A 21,955-nucleotide genomic window follows, 5' to 3' on the forward strand; every position below is an offset into this window, starting at 1 on the left:
CTCTCCCTTCTCCTCACACCCCTCCTACCGTTTGGACTGCAGCAGTTTCTCCTCTGCCTCCTGTCTTTCTCTCAGCAGCGTCTGCAGGTGAAGGATCTCCGTCTGGTAAGACACTGTCCTCCCCTCCACCGCCTCCTCCAACGCTGCCAGTCTGGTTGACGCCTGGCTCCGGTACACCTGCACATACACATTAGCAGCACACAGACACGGAGGAATGAGATGTGGAGTGTTGCTATGAGAGGGGTGGATTTACATGAAGGACAGCGCAGCAGAAACAAGTGGAGTGGAGGAGGGGGAGTCTCACACACTGGGACAAGGTGAGAAACAACAACAACAGCACACAAACACAAACATGCACACACACAGATCAGTAGATTTTGTGGAAAGGATGGTGTGAATCCCTCTGTATTTCTTCTGCATGTGGTGTTTATTTGTCTGGTGGGCGTGTACTTGTCTTTGTGTCTGTGTATGTCTGTGTCCAGGAAATAGCAGTTTGTTATAAAGTTATACTTCAGTCATTGTGTCTACAGATGAGCAGCTGTTAGGCTGCTGACAGTTCATAACAACTGCTCGTAGTGCAGCACACACACTTCTACAAGTGGAAACAGGTGAGGGTTTTTTTGTTTTTTTTTTACTGTGCCCTGCTTTACTTCTGATAAAGTCAAGTAACAATCTACAAAAACTAGACTATAAGAAAAACTGTGTGGCAGAGAAAAATACAGATGCACAAAAAGACACAATGACAGTAGCTATAACACATGCTGCTGTTCTGGGCACTGCAGTCAGAGACAACTTAGAACTGAGGAAAACAAGGTCTGAATAAGGACAGATAGTGTGTGTGTGGGGGTAGTAGCCATCTCTCAGCCTGTGCATTTGTGTGCGTGTGCAGTGGGAAAATTACAATGTCTGCCTCGGAAAGAGTAAAACGAACATGCTTTTTTTTACTCTTTTACTTTACGGATTAATTGCTTACTAAATAACTGGCTTCCCTGTATTTTATTATACGACATTCTTCACAGAGGCAGCTAGGCAAACTGCTTAATGTTTGAATACTGACGATGAATTTGATGCTCGTTTTTCTATCCACAAGGCTATGTCCCACCGTTTCCTTTCAAATCTAGCAATTACGATACCCGATTAGAAGACTGTTGGGTTATAATTATCCAAACATGAGGCATTCACCCAAATTATGTTTTGACCCTAACTGCTCCTGGTTATTGTAGACTGAGGCAGAAGTGAAAACTCCTTCAAATAAAGCCTCTCTTCAAATATTTTCAGAGAAGCAACACCAGATGTTAAATGCTTTTTCCTTAGGCTAACTGTGGTCTTGTCACAGCAAAAGTATGAATGAACCACCTGTTAAATAAGTGTTGGAATTACATGGACAGCTTTGCTTCCTCTGTGACCTCAAAGCAATAATTTCTATAATTTTATATGCATGTGGCATACAGTTTTATCATTTCCAAGAAATTTAAATTGAGAAACGATTTTTTGCTCCAGCTAAAAAATGTCCTGACAGATAAATAGGTGAAGCAATGTGATTCTTTTTTATTAAATGTGACTAATAATCCCACTATTTATTTTAACCAATTATGAGTTCATACTACATTATGACCAGAGCTTAAATCTGTGACAAAACAAACAAGAAATTAAAATAAAATTAACAGAAATCAACAGCTTGCTGTGACATGATTATTGGCCGTGTTAATTATGTACCTATAACACATATGTGAACTAGTACTATACCTTATCATACTGCCTGTGATAATTCCAATATTGATTTTTATTTGGCATATAGCGTCATATCACAACATCAGTGATAAAGTGATGCTATGCATTTCCATTTGCTAGCATATACAACAACGATTCAAGCCCAGACATGTCTGAGAACGAGGGCAGCGTGTCAGCCTCCAGTTACCACCAACAAAGCACAGTACTTTGCAAAATATGCAAGAAAACTATTTTCTCTAAAAGTGGAAATAAAAAACATGTTTCACTGTTTATTGATGTGGTTACACGGTGTGAAAGTAGAGCTTTAAGCAGCTGGTTAAATGCTTGAACCAACAAGATACAGCATTGTGAGCACAAGATAGGATTCAATTTCAAGATTCAATTTCATTTTTTTTTTATATGACACAGTGGTGCAGGCTCTTTCAAAGCAAATCACTACCTAGGCTACCTTGTGCTTACATTTGACTTGCACTCTGTTAGATGTCAAATGTGTAATATTATGCCGCCACTATTTCACTATAATTCCGGGTGGAAATAAATTCAGACTTTGAATTAAGTAGTCTGCCATTAGTGACAGACTACTACTACGGAAAACGAAGCCCTTTGTTTTGTTTGCACTAAGAAACGCTGCTGCCTGTGAGCTGCACATATTGTTCAGTATTTATTTTTTCATTTATTTATGATATTATCATCGATAATATTGGGACATAATTTCAAGGCTATATTGTCTACTCCTAAAGTGCCCATTATAGCAGTTGCATGCCAACAGTAACATCACCATAGCTCTGTACCATTTGTACCAGCAACATACAAGAAAATGAAAACCTTCAATAGCATATTATATGTATAGAAAAATGTATACATATATAACATTATCTTGAACATGAACTGAAATAATTCCCTGCATCAGAGTTAACATGACATATACATATATTTTTCATGTTTACAAAAAAGATTATCCAGCATTCTACACTGAAATGGACACATTTCAGTGTAGAAATGTGTCCATTTCTACACATTTCTACACATTTCTAGAAATGGACATTCTATTTAGTTTTATGGATGTACACTGGCAACATTAAACCAAATATAAGCTTTTATATTTTCTCTGATCATACAGTTGACACAATTCTCATCAGAAGTCTGTCATACTATACTGCTAGTAGAACCAAAATATATATCTTTTGATTTACAACTTGAATCTTAGGACAAATCATGACTTATTGAATTGAAGACATTTTTGCCTTACCAAGATAAACATGTTATAATCCATCCATCCAGCCAGCCGTTTTCTTCAGCGATTCCAATTCAGGGTTGTTATAAAACCAAATCTAAATCATTTTGGTTTTCTTATTAAGATTGGTTCACTATGATAAGTCAGCCATAATTACACTGTGACAACAATAATCATTTATTGTGGGATACCAGCCTTGGTGTTTCAATGCGAGACAGTTATGTTCAGATGACAGCAACTCTTGCACATTAAATATTTGCACTTTTGGGTTCATTTTTCTCTTTGGCATGCACACAATGGTAGTTTTAAGGAATACATATATTTAGTGCATTATCTGCAGAGCAACTCTAAAGATTCACAGGTGTTTTTCACTCAAACAGCTTCAATGTATCTGTTAGCCTTGCTATCTGCAAGATGCACTGAAAAGGCTGCTCTGATTCTATAAAGGTGTGTATACAAGAGGCCACAGATTGCAAATAGCGTGATAGCAAGACAGAGAACATGCTGCAAGAAATGTATCTGACTGATTAAACGTAGGACCAGTTTTATTTACTAACACCTTATAAGCAAAGAGAGTGAGTTTTAAGTGCAGTCTATGTGCGTGGCTGTGATTGTGTTTTTTGTAATAGCAAGAGAAAGAAAAAGAACAATGTAAGAATGACTAACAGTGCTATGGAATATACAACCACAGAGATGAAGCATAATTAATAATAACAATCTAAATGTAGCTAAAACAAAATAAATGAAGATTATTACATATGTGTAGCCTGTCTGTTCAATTTTACACAGGCTTCATCTGTAATATAACCATAGGCCACATCTCCCACTTAATCCAACAAAGGTGACTGCTCTCTGGAGGAGAGCATCTATGTGGTTATTAGGGGGTAGCATATGTCACCATCCGCCACCCTGTAGTTGTGTGATGTATTTAATGCTCTGACAAAGGGACAGCCTGTTTTGCATTACTTCTCATGGACCAGGAATGACAAATTCTAAAAAAAAAATAAAAAAATAGGATTCTCCTTACAAAAATACTCATAAAAAACAATTCTTCTCTTAATGTCTTGAAAACCACACAGAACCTAATTAAACCCCAATGAAAAACAACCAATAAATGAGCTGACTTAAGATGCATTGACTAAAACTGTCATTATGTCCTAAGACAACCAAAATAAATAACATAACACCATTTTTAATGCATTCTTGTATTGGTCTTAGTTTATAAAAGAAAATAGAAAAACAAAGGAGTGGAGTCCATGGGGTATAATAGTGCACACTCAGAGAGAAGTCAAACACATGCAAACATGTTTGATAAAAAGCAGAACATGCCAGAAATATTCAAGATGTATTTAACAAATGTTGAAAGCACAAAAGCAGCAGGGCACCGACCTTCACTCAGCAGGGTGGCTCCAAAGCCCCACCTGACAAGCAGAATCTAAATATTAATCTGAAACTTATCTGACGCCTGTCTTGCCTCCTCACATGCTGGCCGCTTAACCATTTAGGAGTCTCAACCTTGAATATGGCCTCTGTCTCTGCCCAGCTGGCATGCTAATTCCCAGCTGAGCTCAGTGATGAATGGAATCGGTATTATATGTTGTCAAATCAAAATGTCTCCAACTCTCCAGGGAGTCAGCCATCAGCCCAGCTGAACTGGTGACATTTAGCCCTCACAACAAGCTGAGCTGAGCAACACAAAGCCAATATAGCCCCCATTCTAGCTGCTGACCTTCTCCACACAGTAACAACAAAAATACAAAATAAATCCAGTATATTTTCTTCGCATAAGTATAATTTAAGACAGATTAGAGTTGGAGTAAGGGTGGTTTGGGCTAGCAAATGATTTATTTTATTACCATTCTGACATTGAGAAAGAAATGGATTAACTCCTGAAAATCTCAAAAGAATGTATTAATTGAAGGTATGGTATAAAGAGCTCTACTCTGCAGAAGGACTTTTGCATAACAATACTTTAACCCCACATTAAATTACAACAAACAGCCCCAACATGAATATGAATTACATCAACTGTTATTGTAACTTGGTGTGTAAGATCAGATCACTGAGTGTCCACTTTAATCAGTCTAATAACATGTTGTCGGGTCAATGTGGTCAGGTGTTCTTCCATTTTGAAATAACCTATTTTGCTGCTGAGTCAGGAGCGCATCCCATATAGCTGGATACTGCTGATCAGCATGACCAATGGACAGTCAGACATTTCCCGCAGGAGATGGTCACAGAGGGGTTGAAGGAATAGCACAATGATCATGGAGCACATTGTGCAGAATGCAGAGAACGAGATTCGATTTGCTATCACTCTGAGCCTTGTTTGCAAGCTAGACTACTTTGTTTCTGTAAGAAGAGGACAGAAGCTGCTGTTAAATGGTGTGCTTAGCGATCATGCTTGAAATTACTAAATATACTTTTCAGCTCAGGTTAAACAACTTTTCATGTGAGTTTGAAAACATTAACTTCCAGCTTGAGCAGCCAAGGCTATGTACAGATTCTCTAGAATGCCCATCACTAGTTGTTTTGTTTGTACCCATTAAAAACTAGCTAAAGTTCATCCTTTTAGTCTTACCACCTGCTCAAAGCCAACCATGTATCTGCGCTGCCATATTTCCATGTGTGCACAGGGAAATGTGGGAAGGTCTCAGGAAAGAACCATACTGCCAAATATATTTTAATATACATAAACGTTGATGGAAATAGTTTTCCTTTGACTATAGTGGTCTTGACTGAACTATATTGACAGTACAGGCCTCATTGTATGAACTTTTTTCAGTCGCTCTTTGCTGGAGGGATGGTGCTGCTCTATGTAATGCAAGAAAACCTTCTCTTTAAAATACCCCAAAGGATTTTTGCACTGGATTAGTAGGGAAACATCTAGACTATATTTGTCTTTAGACATTCTTGTGCAATAGTGCTTTGGATTGTTATCCCTCTTCAGTCAGATTTCTGTAGACTGGTAGCATTTAATTATATTTACAGGCCTCCATGGTGTGAAAAGCCCCAACACCTTTGGTATTGCAGCTCTAAATCATCGCACTATGCTGCCTTGGTACATAACATTCACCATCACAACAAACATGCTGGACCCCATCTGAGCCAAGCAAATTTATGCTGGTCTCATCTGACCATAGAATCATTTTGCAATGTTCATCAGATTCAGAGCAAGGTTTATTCCTGGGATGCCAGCCATAAAGGGTGACCTTACACAATGTCCTTGCACTGCTTTAACCTCCACAGAAACTCAGATTACCATTGATAACCACTTTGTGAAGTAGTTCCAGTGAACCACAGAGCACTGGATAAATAACTATATAAACATAAATATATAAAAATACAAATATACAAACATATAGTTGTTAGGAGCTTTATAGTTTTTAAAATTTCTTTACAACTACACTGATTGTTTTTCATTTGTGGATTTAAAATTCTTTTTTTTTTTTTTTTTTTTTTTTTTTTTCTAAGTAATAAACAATATTGTGCAGCACGCAAGATAGACAGCGCACAGTGTGCTTTGAGGCAGCAGCCAAGAAAGCTTTAGTCCGCGTCTGTGAATACCCATGTGTGCATACCTGTGTGGATCAGCATGCTTGCATTCCAAAGGTTTCTCCATGTAATGATCTGCTAGGGAGTGTGGGGGGGCCTCAGCCCCGTCCTCCAGGGTGTGAAGCGGGTATGGAGGAGATCAAAACTCCAGACATCCAGAGGCCCCCAGAACACAAAAGACCATGGAAGACCAACAGAGGGGCAGCCGCGCCACTGTTCCAGTAAGAGCTGAGGAGAGTCCCAGATGAGGGCTCACTCAGCAGCCGCGGAGCAGAAGCCAGGGGGGGTTGCAGTGACGCGCCCGTGAGCTCCGCCGGCCCCCAGCTGCGCCTGAGTGACCGAGCCCTAGGCCGAGAGGCCGGGGGCACCCCACCTCCAAAGGGGGCCCGAGCGAGCCCCAGGCCCCAGGCCCCGACAAGCGGCCGCCAAGGAGTGAGCCGGTGTGTACCCGGACGCCCACCCCCAGACACAAAGAACCACCAACACACCGACACCTGAGGGAGTCCGCCACCGGCAGGGGAAGTGGTGGTGGGTGGAGATAGGCCTCCAAACCTTGGAGGGCCTGAGGTGTCCCCAGAGAGGTGGCGTCTGATACCCAACCTGACATATAGACACAGACATACAGGCACACACAGACACAAACATCCATTCCCACCCTCATGCTCTCATATGCACTCACTCCACACTCAACCAACGTGGAGACAGACATAAAGAGACGCTGTACACACAATCACACTCCCCAAGCGTACTCTACAATCCGGGTCTAGGTACCCTTGCCCCTGGAGGGGGGAATTGCACCCAGACCCAGGTGGTGTTACCCTTTTCCCTGCGGTGGGGAGAGGCAGACCACCCCGACTCCGCAGCAGCAGGGAGGCCCCACACCCCAGACCGCAGTCGGACGGCCAACTCCTCCTACTAGCCCTCCCGCTCCAGCAGGCCGCAGAGAATGGGGGTGGGAGAAGACTCCAAACCTCCCTCCACCCGCTCATTGTAGTGTTGATGCATATGTGTTCTAAGGTGCAATTAAAACCCAGGAGGGCATGGAGCTACCTGCCAAGGAGCAGCAGGTAAGCGCATGGTCCCTCCTGCTAACCCTCAATGACTAAGTGTATTTAAAATTGAGAGGTGGGCAACGACGTCAGGGGTGAGGTATACACCCTGATGGTGATTTGGACTCCGTGATTGTGCCCACCCCCAAGATCCTATATGTATGTGTAATGAGAGTGTGAATAATGTGAATGTCTAAGATGTGGGATAAAATTGAGGCAGAGGCAGCCAGAAGGGGACAGGGGGGGGGGGGGTAGCCTCCTCTGCACCCTGGTGACATACCCCCACTCCAAGGCCCTGCATGTGTGGGTGGTTGTGGAGGAGCGGGAAGAGGGAGGCAGCTGGAGATGGGGAGGGAAGGAAGGGAGGGGCAGGTAACCCCTCCCTGGGGCCAGCTCCCCCGCTGACCCCAGTAGGCACTCCCACCCTCCGCGACCCGCCAGGGAAGGGGGGCCCAGGCCCACCAGACCGGGGCCCAGTGCAGTAGCGCCCCCCGGCTCCACAGAGCCCTGGACAGTCCACCCAACCCCACCACAGAGAAAACTGCACCCACCCCACCAACCACACATCTTCCAGACTACATAAGACGGTAAACGCCCAGGCTGAGATCTTCCTCCACCTCTCCTGTATCTCCCCCTCCTGCAGAGAGTTCCTGAGAGAAGAAAGCTCCTGCCAGATGTGACCATCCCCCCCACCAGTTGAAGAGCCCCCCAGGCGGCTCGATGCACCGGCGGCACCCTGCTCCAGGGCCGGGCCCCCATGCACCCACCCGCCCACAACCCCGGCAACACACCAACCAGGACCCGAGCCCCCGAGGCCCGGCCCGGGCCCCCGCCCAGAGACGGAGCACCCCCAGAACCTCACGCCCATCCCGGACCCACCCAGGGGCAGCCAGGTTGCCAGGTCAGTAACCCACGTCCGTCAGCACAGACCCTCCCCTAGCCCCGCTGCACGCAGCCGCGAGGAAACAGTCACCTGAGAGCCAACAGAGCCCTCAACCGGACGTGACCGCTACCCCGGGTTGAGCCCCCCAAGGAAGATGCCTCCGGGGAACCCCCCGACGCCCTAAGCCTGTCCCTACCCCCTCACCAATCACAACAGTGAAGGCGGGACCAAACTATGACCCCCCACCCCCACTAAGTGATGGAGCTGATAAAAGGGGCCCAGAGCAATTGATCTGATGTGGTGGCAGAGGCTGTGTCAAGACTAATGTAATCTAATAGATAATTTCTATATTGGTTAGAATTAAGATTATTTTTATTTTTCCAGTTCATGAGGACTGTTTTCTTGTGGATTTAAAATTCTGATGGTAAATACCAATTGCCACATCAAACCTACATGAAAACAGGATGAATACGCAAACACCACATGTAAACGTAAACTTGCCCAGGTAAAACCTAGGCCATCACCTTAAAATGAATATTATTGAATAGTTTCTACTTTTTGGCAACTATGGCTGACTCGGAAACTGGACTACAGGACAGAATGACAAACCCTAGGAGTCAAAATGTTGTCATGTGCAGCAGATTACAACCCAAATACAAGGCATACCGAGACAAAGTTCAAAAACAAAAACAGAGTGAGAAGTTTATTTGGTTTAGGGTTAAATGCAAAAAAAAAAAGAGGGGGGGGGGGGGAGGAAATCTAAAAAAATTCAAGAAGCCCAGAAAGAACACACAACAACACTGACTACAGATGTGAAACGTGACTGACTACACACAGACATAAGACCCTAACATCCGTAAACTCTATGAAGAAAGACACAGGTGTAAAGCCTAGGAAAAGGAACACATTGAGTTATACTAACCAGGATACTAAAGCAAAAAAACAACAACAAAAAAAAGATATAAAGGAAGATGAAACTCAAATATGAACACTAAACAAACTAAGAACCAAATGGAACATTAAACAATAAACGGGAATTAAAAGTAGGTCAAGGACCGAGGACCAGACACTGTGCTGACTTCTTCCAGTGAAATGTATTTGTTGTCACAAAGGTTGTGTCCAAATGCTGCGCTATGATAAAATGCTATTGGGGCTAAACTTCCCTGGACGGCTAAATTATTTTTACTTTCCCTTTTAAAAATCGTATAATAGCATGAACCAGAGGCCAGAGGCCAGAAGTCTGTTAATATTATCTAGTAAAGTACTCACTGTGACAGTTCTGTTATCAGGAATAAAACTGTTCAAACCTAAATGCTAATGGTAATGCTCATACAATAATCCACAGTAGACTTACAGAGCTGTTCTCCAAATCAGTTGCTTGACTTCATTCTGAAGCATAAATCCCGTTTTTCTCTCTTCAGTAACTGTGAGAGATGCCACATGTGTGATATGTTTAAATGTGCCACCATGCAGTTTCCTGTAGTTTCATACATACAGCATACAACTTGTTTAGTAACTTCAGTTTTTTGAAAACTTTGTAACCAGCTTCCCTGTGTTTTGTTAAATCCCTGTTTACTCATTTTTGTTAGTACTATCTGAGGTACAGATTATAGCATAAGTGGGTGTTCTTCTCTACAGTTACACTCTCCTGTGTAACTGCACAAGATGGCAGTGAGCTTGGAGACTTAAGCCACATTCCCATCCATACATAATTGCTGCTTATGATGAAATACACTTTGACAACTGTTCCTAACAGAATACTGTTTGTGCCAGATGTCTTATTTAAAAGACACAATTTTGTCATTGCCTCAGCTGCATATAAAAGAAAATGCCTGAATGCCAGTTTAAATAACTTTAAATAACTTTAAATAAATAGCTGTAAAACGTTATGTAAAATGGTTTGTAGTAGTGCTACTATGTTTGTCTGGTTGCATAATTGTTTCTGTATTCATTAGACTCAATCAGGTATTTATATGGTGGTTGCTGATTTAATGGTTGAACAAATGCCTAAATATTGTGCATTTTCAAATGTGTCATATAGGAGTACAACATATGTGACTAAATGAACATGCAGTTAAATATGTGCCCAATATTGACACCAAGCACACAAGCAGTAATGATAATTTATCAGTATTTAAGAACTCCCAAGAAGAGAAAATCTTCAAAAGTACCTTATTAGAATTGACTAGAATCACTAGACTATATTGTATGTATAAAGCTGTGGTACAATTTATTACCACAGGCACACATAGAACTGTTAATGCTTTTAATGTTTTTTAAACAATCTAGTTTTTAAAAAAATCAAAGAAAGTTTGCCTTTCTTTGTTTTTCACACCTAATTGTTATAAACAAGCATGAAAGCTCTGGCAGCAGCATGGCCATAATCCTTTGGATCAATGGCATAATTCAGACAAGCATCACCAAGCGGATATTCTGACAACAAAGGTCAAAGCTATCATCAACAATCCACAGTGAAATGAAGAAGGTAGGGGACAGGAGAATAATGACACAGGAAGGTGAGGGCAAATGGTCCACTTGCTGTAAACTAAGGGAGTATCAGAAGCCACTGGACAAAATTTCTGTGTCCAGCAGCAGACTTTAGGAAAGCAACATACATTAAGATCTTTTTCGCACGATATCTTACACATCCTGCAAGTCTGTCTATGAAAAACTTGCTAAGTCTTTTACAGAATGTTTGGAATATGGCAAGAAACCTAAGGTAAAATCTGATGTCTTCAATGACATTGGACAAAGTCAGACTGTACATTAATTAAAACCCGAACTGGTAACCAAGAAGTACCTGCCAGTGAAAAACAAATGCAAATGGTGTTCTTAGTACAATTACATTTTTAATATGGTTGTCATATTCAAAATTTTTATATGCTTTTTATTTTCTATTTTAATTATAACATGGCTTTTCAAGATTTACAAAACAATTGCAGTATGTTTAATATACAATTACAACTTTTTTTTTTTGGAACACTAGTGCTATAAATGCAGGTAAACCGCGTTTGATCTGGTTTTGTCAGGATCTATACAAAGTATTGACCTGCATAACTCTGGGTGTGAAGGCGCAGGTCAAAGCGTCTGGAGCTCAGTATTTCAAAGATGTCTGTAGCTGTGATAACACAGCTTAGACTTTGCTTTTATCTTGCTGATTAAAGTCTTTTCCATTATGTCATGAAACGTGTTCCTGAAAGCATTTTTTTTGCTATTAAAAAGATGGACTTGTTACTGGCTTGAAATCCCAGGATGAGCCACTAAACACCATGAATGCAGGATACAAAGGCAGGCGTGTTTATCAAGGTTATAAGAACACTTTGTTCGGCAAATGGGAGACAGAAAGTGGTCCAGTGTTTTAAAACCCAGTGTAATACTGAAAAAAACCATCTCTTCTCTGCACAAACAAAAAGACAAAAGAGGCTATAGTGTGCGTGTTGTTATGGGTCTCATGCTGAAATGACTGATTCTAGCATTTTTCTTGGTAAACCAAAATGGCTGTAATTTCTAGTGTGAAATTACCATCTGACTCAATAAGGGCCTAATTATTCAGTAAAAATGCGCCAGAACGGTAGACTGGCTCACACACAGTAACTAGTCCAACAGATGCTTAAATGTGAAGTCGACTTCAGTGTTAAGAAACCCAGTGCCTGCTGCTGTACATGTGAAGGCTAAAGACTTTTTGCTAGTAGCATAAAAGTCTGTCATTTTCATTTCTACTATTAACTAATAGTTCCCTTAACTTGAATAATGCTTTTGTTGCTCATTCACTATCCTTTTGTTTCTATTATCAATTGCATCTTTTAACCAGTGTGTATTAAAGGCTTTCTCTTTAGTTAAATGAATTCTAAGGGTTATAGGGCAGGCATACCCATTCAACAGTCTATAACAGTAAAAGGAACCCCATCAATGCTTGAAACCTGTATGAGTACATTTGTTTACTTTGGGCAACATATAAGGTTTTCAATGACAGTCATAATGTGCAAAAACATATCAAAAGTACCTGGGATTATATTCAATGTGTATCTTAGAATTTAATGTTTCCACTTTCTCTCACATGTTACGCTACCTCTTGAACTACACATTAAATAACATATGTTTATGAAGTGGTTAGTAACCTGGTCTACAACAACCTTTCTCAGGGACATATCAAAGCATGTTTCTGGGTAAACAGTAGCCTCCCTAATTATTACAAGACTATTTACAGTATCTCAAAATTCAGATATAAAGAGAGTGACTCTCCACAGTAAAGTGCAATTAGATCCCAGTGAATTAACTACTCAGTCACAATGACTAAGGTGTGATTTTTCTATATTTAGTCATGAAATTTAACTACTACAGTAGGCAAGAGTGGTTGATTTATTTTAGAGTGACACTATGGCTAAAAAGAAACTCTTTCTTTATTTTTGGAATCTCTTCAATATGGGCACTAATTTGTCCTGCTATCTAACCTCAAGTAACTAATCTTATCCAAAGGGTACCTTTTATTATTATTTTTTTTTTACCATCACTCTGTTCACAGTGACTATTAACAACTAATAACGTCACCTGCTTGATAATTTTGCAACAGCATCCACATTATGAAGCAGTTTCTCATTAGGAGAGAGATCACAGTAGCATTTTCAACACGTGAAGCTGACTTTAGCCGGCAGTGTTTCTGTATTTGCAGCATGTATCAGAAGACATGCTTTCTGCATGGACTACAAAAAAATCTATGTCCTGTTTCTGTAAAAACTGAGACAAGTCTAATATCACCAGCTAAGCTCATAATTTATCTTTAATTGAATGCAATAACACATGCATACCCTGTCTTCTATTAGTTGAAAACAATACACTTGAAAAAAAGAGAATCTGACAGCACGTACAGAAAGAAAAAAAACCTGGCAGGTCTTGGACCAGAATAGATCAATGCAAATGTGTGTTGCTCCAGATGACAGCACCGCTGGATGGCTCTGGACAATTCATCTGGTTGGACTGCAAAGTGATGAGATACGCAATATTGCAAAGTGCAAGATGGTGATGAAGGCTGTGGTGATTAATAGCTTAGCACGTAAAGTAGGGATATTCTCCTTACAGACCAGGAACCTGACAACAACACACTCAGCAAATTCTTTCAATTAAACCACAGCTCAACCAACAAAAGCAATTTTTCCCCCCAGAAATGTTTAATATACATATTATGGTGGCTGTAAGTTCATATGGTAGATTTGAAAGTGTGGCATAAAGTATATCTCCAAAGTGGATACAAATTTCTGGCAGTAAACGGCCAGTTAATGCATAATGACAGGGAGTAGTGATAAAAAAGTACTAAGGTAGTACAATGATTGCAAAAGAAGAAAACACTGATGTGAATAATATCATTAATGTTTCAAGCATTGCAAAAGGTTAATGACTGTTAATGGTCTGTTAGGTCTTAGTAATACAGGCTTTGTGGGGAAAACAAATGAAAGTTTGTTTACAATGTAAGCTCTCTGGGATACTTAAAAAAATTATAACCCCAACTCTCAAATTCCTTTTGCAAACTGGGCTCTTTCATGAGTTATGAGCATCGATCCCCCTCTTTACAACCTTTTATTTTTTTTTTGGGGGGGGGGGGGGGGGGGGGGGACTTTTGTGGAAAATCAGGCAGTTCTGCTTACATGATTGATCTAGCAAGAACATCTCCGTCTTTCTGACATCTTTCAGAAGGCTTTTTAACTCAACAGACAGGCTTAAATATTTAACAGTCAGTAAGTCACAGAGAGTACTATTGGGCAATTGCCAGTGCAAAATCCACCTATTCAATCTATATTTCATGGTCATGAATGAGTGAAAGACTGGCCATTCTTTATATAACACTTTCATGATGGGAGGGGGACTTGCTAATGTCCATATACAGAAGTAAAGTAAGCCGTATCAAGAGGAATGAACTGTGCCATGGCTCTCAAAAGCAATTTCTGAGGTTTTACTAAACCTTTCGTAACCTTTCTAAACCTCACTGATTTAATTTGAATTGAACTAAATAAACTTAGAGCTGAACAAAGACTGGACTACCATCTCCAGACACTGCTGTTTCCTATGCTAACTGCCACATTTAGAGAGAGCTACACATCTTTCATTCTGAATGATGGTGAAACAGTACTGATTAAACTGATTATATCCCATTGACTAGTTGGTATCTAATCAATTTTCACACACGCACTTTTGCAGGATATTGAGGTTAGAGTATTTTACACAGTTATTCTTACAGTACATGTAAGAGGTAGCATGTTAAGTAACCAGCTTTACCTTGTCTTTCAGTTTACACATGTCACTACACAGAAAAAGTGTATTAAAATTCATCATATGAACCAACTATCTTTAGGGAAATGTAGCCATAATATAGGCTCCAAGAAGATGCTGCGCAAAAAATACAATACGCAGGAAGTACAGCGTGATCTGTGGTATTTTCAGGTGAGGGCACTACCTGTAATGGAGGGGCCCTCAAGGACAAATACCTATCAGAAGTAATGTCCCAGAGGACAATCTCAAGCACTTTTCTAAAAAGGACGAAAAATGTCAATGTGTTACTACACCTTATACAGCAACTGTGTCTGGCCTCAACATGCCATTTAAGTTGCGTGGCCGTAGCGCAAATCCTAGTGCCAAGAATTCAAGACTAAAAAACGTTGATTTTGTAAGAGAATGGATGTGTTTTCCACACAAGTAGCCTCATCGGAACCACTTTACTTTTGTATGCTAGAGGCAAGAGAAATATTCCCAAAACGTTAAATCTACTAGCTGAGCACTATGTGTCATAGCCTATAGCTAACTAAGAACAACATCTTTACATATTATTTGACATAACACAATGGGTGCATGAGTTTATGCACAGTATTAAGTATTAGGTCTGTTGATTTGGCTGCAGAGACAGTAGCTGCTCATTTGCTCCTTTGCTGTCAGTTGCTCTTGGCACAACTGACAGCAAAACAAACCTAAACTGTGGACTTCTGTGCACACACGCACACACACACAAGCAGTGCCATGCAGGCATATCCAAATACGACAGGAAAATTGAAAAAATTGAAAATTAGACGGTTAAAAGAGCTACTGATTATTTCTTCACCTGAAGAAAACTGAGTTTCATATTTCATTTTTTTCTCAAGGCTAAATTTCAAGAGAACAGAGCATAAAAGAATAATGCTGTTCTAAATCTGCAGAAGCAAGGGAAACCTATAAAAAAATCCCATGTCTGATATTGAGAATTTTCTACCTTATCCAGTTTTAATAAACAGAACATATACACAGTATGGATAAAATGATTTTGATATTTATTTGCTTCAGAAATGACAGACCTCCTGCTAAGTATTTAGTCTCTTTTGTATGATCGCACATATTTCTCAGCCCTCAGGGACATTCAAAGAAATCCACAGTGTGGTAGTTTTGCTAAAAAAGAAGAAGTGTTTCAGGCTGTAGACGAGTTACCAGAAACCTCATCACGACTCGAATGTGTTTTGTAATATGCAAAAACAAATGTGACAGTAACAACTGGAGCTGATGTTCAGTAGTTTTTGTATCACAGCTCAATGTCTGTGGAATTAGATTACAACAGTCCTTCGGTATCATTTCCAGTTGCATCAGTATATGCTGAATTAACAACCAGAGCAATTGTCAGTAAGTTCCTTATCATGTCATGTTTGCATTGTTTTCAGGGCTTACAACCCATTTCCAAAAAAGGTTTGAATGGTGTGTATAATGTAAACAAGAGCAAAAGTCTCTGTTCTGGAAATCATTAAAGGCTCCCCAAATTATGAGTATATATATATATATATATATATATATATTTTTAAATCTAAGCTTCAGTATTGGTCATCTTAATATTATAAAGAATTAAATACAGGGTCTGACTGATTTGCAAATCAGGGCATTATTTTTTTACCTACATTTTACACAATGTTACAACCCTTTTTTTCTTCGGAAAGGAGGGCCGTATGGATTGATGGATGGTTAAAAACGAGCTATCAATTTTGTTGGACACACACAGATTTAAATTTAAAATTAAAATTGTTTACAAATATGAACCATGAATCAGGAATATCTTGAAACATGATCAGGAACAGCAACAATGGAGTATGCAGCTACAAAGAGGGGTCCTCCTAAATGAAGGTCTGGAGCAAAGTCCATGTAGTGTGGGGTCTGAAGCCTTCCTCATATGTCTTCAGAGGGAATTTTTGTAGGTACATGACAATTATGACTAATATAGCTAGGTGTTGCTGTTAAATTTTTGTGGGGATGGAAATTGTAAGACTGTAAAACTTCTGTCTAGTATGACAGTAATGAAGCACCTTTAGGTAACTGCAAACATCCTGACATATAGGTAGACTGGTCAAAAATTTCAGCATATCCTAGCCAATAATGGCCATCATGTTCAGTAAACTAATAAATTCAAGTAATGATTAACTTGCTGGTTTTTGAATGTCCATGGTTGGCTGGGCCTTTCTGCCTGTTTTCCATGTGCCTTTGTGGGTTTCCTCTGCGTGATCTAGTTTTCTCCCACAGTCTAAAGACATGTATGTTAGGTGTCTTTGGTGATTCTAAACTGGATGTGAGGGTGATTGTGTGATTGTCTGTCTCTCTCTGGAAGCACTGTGATGAACTGATGACCTGGGTGTACCCTATACCCCTCCCTATGACAGCTGTGATAGGCATTATCCCCACCATGACCCTGCGCTCAATAAACGGTTACGAAAACGAATGCCCTGATGACTAACTCAGCAAACACATTTAATGCCCAATAAAAGAAATCAGTTTGTTCAGGGAGAACAATGAGAGTCTTTCAATGAATGACAATGCTCTACTATCCAATGCCCTAACTGAATAAATTAAATGCCAAGAAGGACTTTATATAATCCAATGGATAATGAATAAATACATTAAAAAATAATTTAAGTAACAATCAAACCATTTTAAGAACTGCATCAACACTAATGAATCAATGAAAAATGTTCAGGGAGCAGCTCCCTGTACCATCTCTCCCTGATTATCAATAGCACTACTGGCTCTTACTTTGCCACAAAAGGGCACTAGTATAATACCCTGATTCAACTCCCAAATCATAAATCTTTCATCACCAGAAGGTACACAAAGTCAAAGCAGTCAGAGAGGAGCTTTGACCTTTTCCTGCTGGGCAGAGAGATGCAAGACACTGTAGTGACAAACATGCTCTGGTTTTTTGTTCCTTCCTTCTTCCTTCTTCTTTTATTACTTCCTTTGCATACTAGTTAAAGTCACATGTGATGTTCTGTTTTTATTTCACCCTGTCTCTATATGTTTCCCTAGAACATGACTTGAAGATGAGCTGTCCTCAGACTGAGTTTGAGGAGAAGGAAAGTCCTCCTCCGGAGGAGTTAGAGTGTAAAATCTGTTATCAGCGTTACAATGTCCACCACCGGAAGCCTAAAATCCTGGACTGCCTTCACCGGGTCTGTGCCCGTTGTCTCGTTAAAATCCTGGATATTGCTGACAGTGCAGGCTGCATCTCCTGCCCCTTTTGCCGACACCAAACTGAGATCACTGAGCAGGAGATTTCAGCCCTGCCTGATGATGTTAACATCATGTCCCACTTGGTGATGCGAGACAAATCCTGGAATTCCGACCAAAACAGGGAGGTGGTCTTGACTCCAAAGAGTTTCTCCTCCTCCAGTCCATCTCGTGACTCATCCAACTGCCTGGTAATCACTATAATGGAGGTGCAGAGGGACTCACAACACTCTCCAAGCCAAAATGGCAGCTCAGATGTTTATGCTGAGCAAAGCCTGGACTCAGTATCTATAGGCTCTAATGGGCCAGCAGATCAGGATGCCTTGTCCAAGTTCTGTAATCATGTCCCACGCATCCTGGTCTGGCTTCTGGGTTTCTTATACTTTGGCTCACTTCCTCTTGGAATCTACTTGCTGGTGATTCAGAGAGTGACTCTGGGTATTGTATGCGTTAGCTTAGTACCATCAAGCCTGACAGTTTGCCTGGTCTATGGATTCTGCCAGTGCCTTTGTCAAGGCATGTGTGACTGCTCTTCCAGAGGATGATGGGATCCTGAAAACTGGTTGTCCTAGGATAGGAAAGAGTCAGCCTGTGGGAGTACAGGCCTCCAGGTAAAGATGATATCCTCTCCTGCACAGGCATAACAAGCTGAGCAGTCAGTCACCTTCATGCAAATAAAAGGCCAGTGAGACAAAATAAGTCAGTTTTCAGTGATGTGCTGTGCTTTTGTTAGACGTACTGCTTCAACGGAGATACCAGCTTGGTCAAGAGAAACAGAGCCAATGGCATGGTCTGTCAGCAGCCTATACCGACTTTTCTGTGATGCATTTTTGTGACCTTTATTTGTTATGTGTTGTGTGTTGACCTAGTCTAACATAGCATTTGACAACAAACCTTTAATCCTCGACTTGCATAAAAACAACACTGACAGGAGTCCTGTGCCCTCAATTATCAACATTGTTTATGTACAAAAATCCGGGATGCAAACCTTTTTAAATTAAATTTGGGATTGTGTGAACTGACATGAATGTGAATACAGTTTTCAAAGCATTATAATGGTTTACAAGAAAGGTCTGTTTACTTACTCGTTTTTCAAACTCGTTTTAATTACTGCAATTGACAGCTGCCAACAACAAAAAGAAAAATAATTGGGTGTGATTTAGGTCGGTGGTTATCTATGGTTTATTATGAACTAGGCTGCTGATGAGCCTGCTGATCGTGCATTTTTGTTACAACAGTTTAATATCCTACTTGAAACACCGTTCCTCAAAGTGAGTGTGAAGGACAGGTCATAATGTGAGAACTGCAAACACAGTGACTTGACATTTTGTATGTTATCCATCTGGCTCGATTTTTCAGCCTTCCTCACTTTCGAAAAAAACTGTCTGCATGCAAAGCATGTTTTTTTGCCATGACAAAATACAAAACACCAATAAAAACCTGTGACATGGCCATAATTTAATTGTTACACAAGTAGCACACAGGCAGAGGTGTGACGAGGTTCTTGCTGTTAGTGAATATGCATTTCTGCACCTCTAGCTCTCACGTCATTCGGGCTACTGTGCAAGGAAACAGTGCATGTGAGGCATAAACTAGGCTCATACCTCAGGGTTTTTGATACTTCCTGTCAAACAACACATCCTCCATTCAGTTTGTCCTTTGGCTTTAGCAACTCTGCTATTCTTGATTTTTTGGTACAGGTAACGTGCTTGTTTTGCTCAAAGATACTAATGAGTGTCGTGGTAGAAGCCAAATTTGCACATGTGTTGCAACAGCTGTCTTAATTGTCTGCTGCATGTTTAAAAAAAGGCTCTTCTTACATGTACCACCAGGAAATACTGACTCAACAAATTGTGTTTTAATTCGGTTTTATAAAAATGAAAGAAAGAAAGAAAGTCCAGAATTTTAAATGCTATTTTTGATCAAGTCTTTTCCTTTGTGTTGCAGAAAGAAATTGCCCTTAAAGCTTTGTTTTGTTGTAGCAGAAATTTCTCTTCTGCGACACGTTTAATTGTATCCAGCAGTGCCTGACATTTCCAGAACCAGTTAAAATAGTTGTACCATTTAACTGCTTTATAGGGGCATTTCATTCTGTAAATCAAACTAAATCAAACAAAGTTCATGAGCAGGAGAGTATAGTATGACCTTTGTTGAATTTAAAAGTAGGCTTTATTTTAGTCTTCGGAGAACATTTAGAGTCTTTTCTGTTAAAATGTTGATAACTGAGGGGCCTAGAACTACTATTTTTCATATATCCAGTGACTGAAGTCGGGTAATGGTACATTTCATCAAATGCAGATGTAGCATTTACAATTCATTTGAGTGATAAACTTTTTCTCTGTTCTGTATGTCCTGATGATTTTCTGTCATTTGTGCTCTATATTTTTATTTCTTGGATTTCCTTTGTCAACTGCTCTATCTGTTGCTGTACATTTTATCTTTTATGATTTCCTGTATTTCTGCTTATGATACAGTGACTGCAGCTTAGCACTATGCTACCGAGTACAGACGCTACTAGGCAATTAAATAAATTGAACTATTTTCTTCTATAGGTTGCTCGTGTGCATACTTTCCCTCCTGCTACCTCCTGTCTGATTTTTGTGAAATTTTTCATAGGTAGTGTTTTTAAGCTTAGAGATACAAGATGCCGTCAAACCAATAAAATCATAAAGGCAAGAGATTATATGTGATATCACAAAACACCGCTGTGTTCGTAGAAGTGGGATTTTTAATCTTTAGAAGATTTCTAGAGACTCTAAACTCAATTTTTGACATGATTATCTCCAAACCTTCCAAAGCTTGATGAGACTCAATATTACTGCCAGGTGTGAGGATAAGAAAAAAGGATAACAATTTAATTCTCTTTTGAATAATGGCAACTGAGAATTACTACTTTGACAAAGATCTTTCATTTTTTAGTGGCATACTATTGTGCAATATTATTTTCACCAAAGATACACAGTAAATATGCCACAATGAGCTTAGACTTGATGAGGAAAAATGATCTGAACAGACATAAGAAGAAGAAGCGATTCTTAGAAGAGATATTAGTTATGACAGATATCAGCAGCAGGTCAGAAAAGAGGAACAGAGTTATTATTTTTGCTCTATTTGGTAAGATCTGTTACAAAGACTTCGTGTCAGTCAAGTGTTTGTCCTGCTTGTTGTACAATACAACATCTAAAGGACCCTGCCTTTCATCTTCCTGAGTTGAGTGACAGCTTCCATTAAAAAAAAACCCCAGTCTCCCTCCTTACATCTGAAAAGACAAATATGAAATTGGTCCACATATAGGACAGCCTTGAGTATGACAAACCTCTGTGTGGGTAATTCAATGAGCTCACTGTCATTATTTTCCTTAGCAACCGTTTCTCTTGCTTTGAAAATGGTACTAATTAGCATAGTCTGTGGTTTATGGTTTTCAGCTGTCAAACACAATTAGCCAAATTGACTCACTCAGGCCATTCTTGAACAGTAGGCACAAAGAAGGAGGGTCAAAGGTCAGCACACCAGGAGGGTAGAACAAATAAATATCCTATGTGATCCTATTATTTAGAGTAATAACTTCTGTAAATGTTCATATAAATGCGATGATGGGGGGGGAAAGTGGAGGAGAATATTATAGAGTGGAGGAGAATATTAAAGCGGAAAAAAGTCATCCCACACTGACGTCAAGCAGCAGAATGGGTCAAACCTGTGACCTGGCTATATTTATACATGCACTCACTAAAATATTTAACATTTTCAGGTGTATCCAGGAGATGGAGGAGCATGAATTTTAATTACATATGAATAATGTAGTCACAATCTGTTTCTCTTTATAGCACACACTTAATGCACAATCCCTATTTTTTCAACTCATTAGGTGGCAACACATATTACAATCACCGCAGGCTGACAGTAATCACCAAGAGCAAGAGCTGTTCATTAAAAAGAAAGCAACTGTTAGTACCTGCTAGTATTTCACGTTTGTATTAAAACGGAACCTGTGATAGAAAACCTCTG

General features: G+C 40.0%; 2 protein-coding genes across 4 annotated transcripts in view; one reads left to right on the forward strand and one right to left on the reverse strand.

The window, feature by feature from the left end:
* Positions 1-21,955, reverse strand: part of cep89 (centrosomal protein 89) — a 74,875-nt gene that overhangs the window by 12,063 nt on the left and 40,857 nt on the right. For all 3 annotated transcript variants that reach the window (XM_080884536.1, XM_080884537.1, XM_080884535.1), the window contains one exon: positions 29-177. In XM_080884536.1, the coding sequence (XP_080740662.1) occupies positions 29-177 (149 nt within the window). The remainder of the gene's footprint in view (positions 1-28; positions 178-21,955) is intronic.
* Positions 66-20,477, forward strand: LOC308398109 (E3 ubiquitin-protein ligase RNF182). The gene is given in 3 exon segments (XM_080884538.1): positions 66-317; positions 17,750-18,450; positions 18,452-20,477. Coding segments are annotated over 3 exon segments (879 nt in total). The 5' UTR covers positions 66-253; the 3' UTR covers positions 18,566-20,477.

This window comes from Rhamphochromis sp. 'chilingali', assembly GCF_963969265.1.
Source record: "Rhamphochromis sp. 'chilingali' genome assembly, chromosome: 6".
In the NCBI taxonomy this organism is placed as follows: domain Eukaryota; kingdom Metazoa; phylum Chordata; class Actinopteri; order Cichliformes; family Cichlidae; genus Rhamphochromis; species Rhamphochromis sp. 'chilingali'.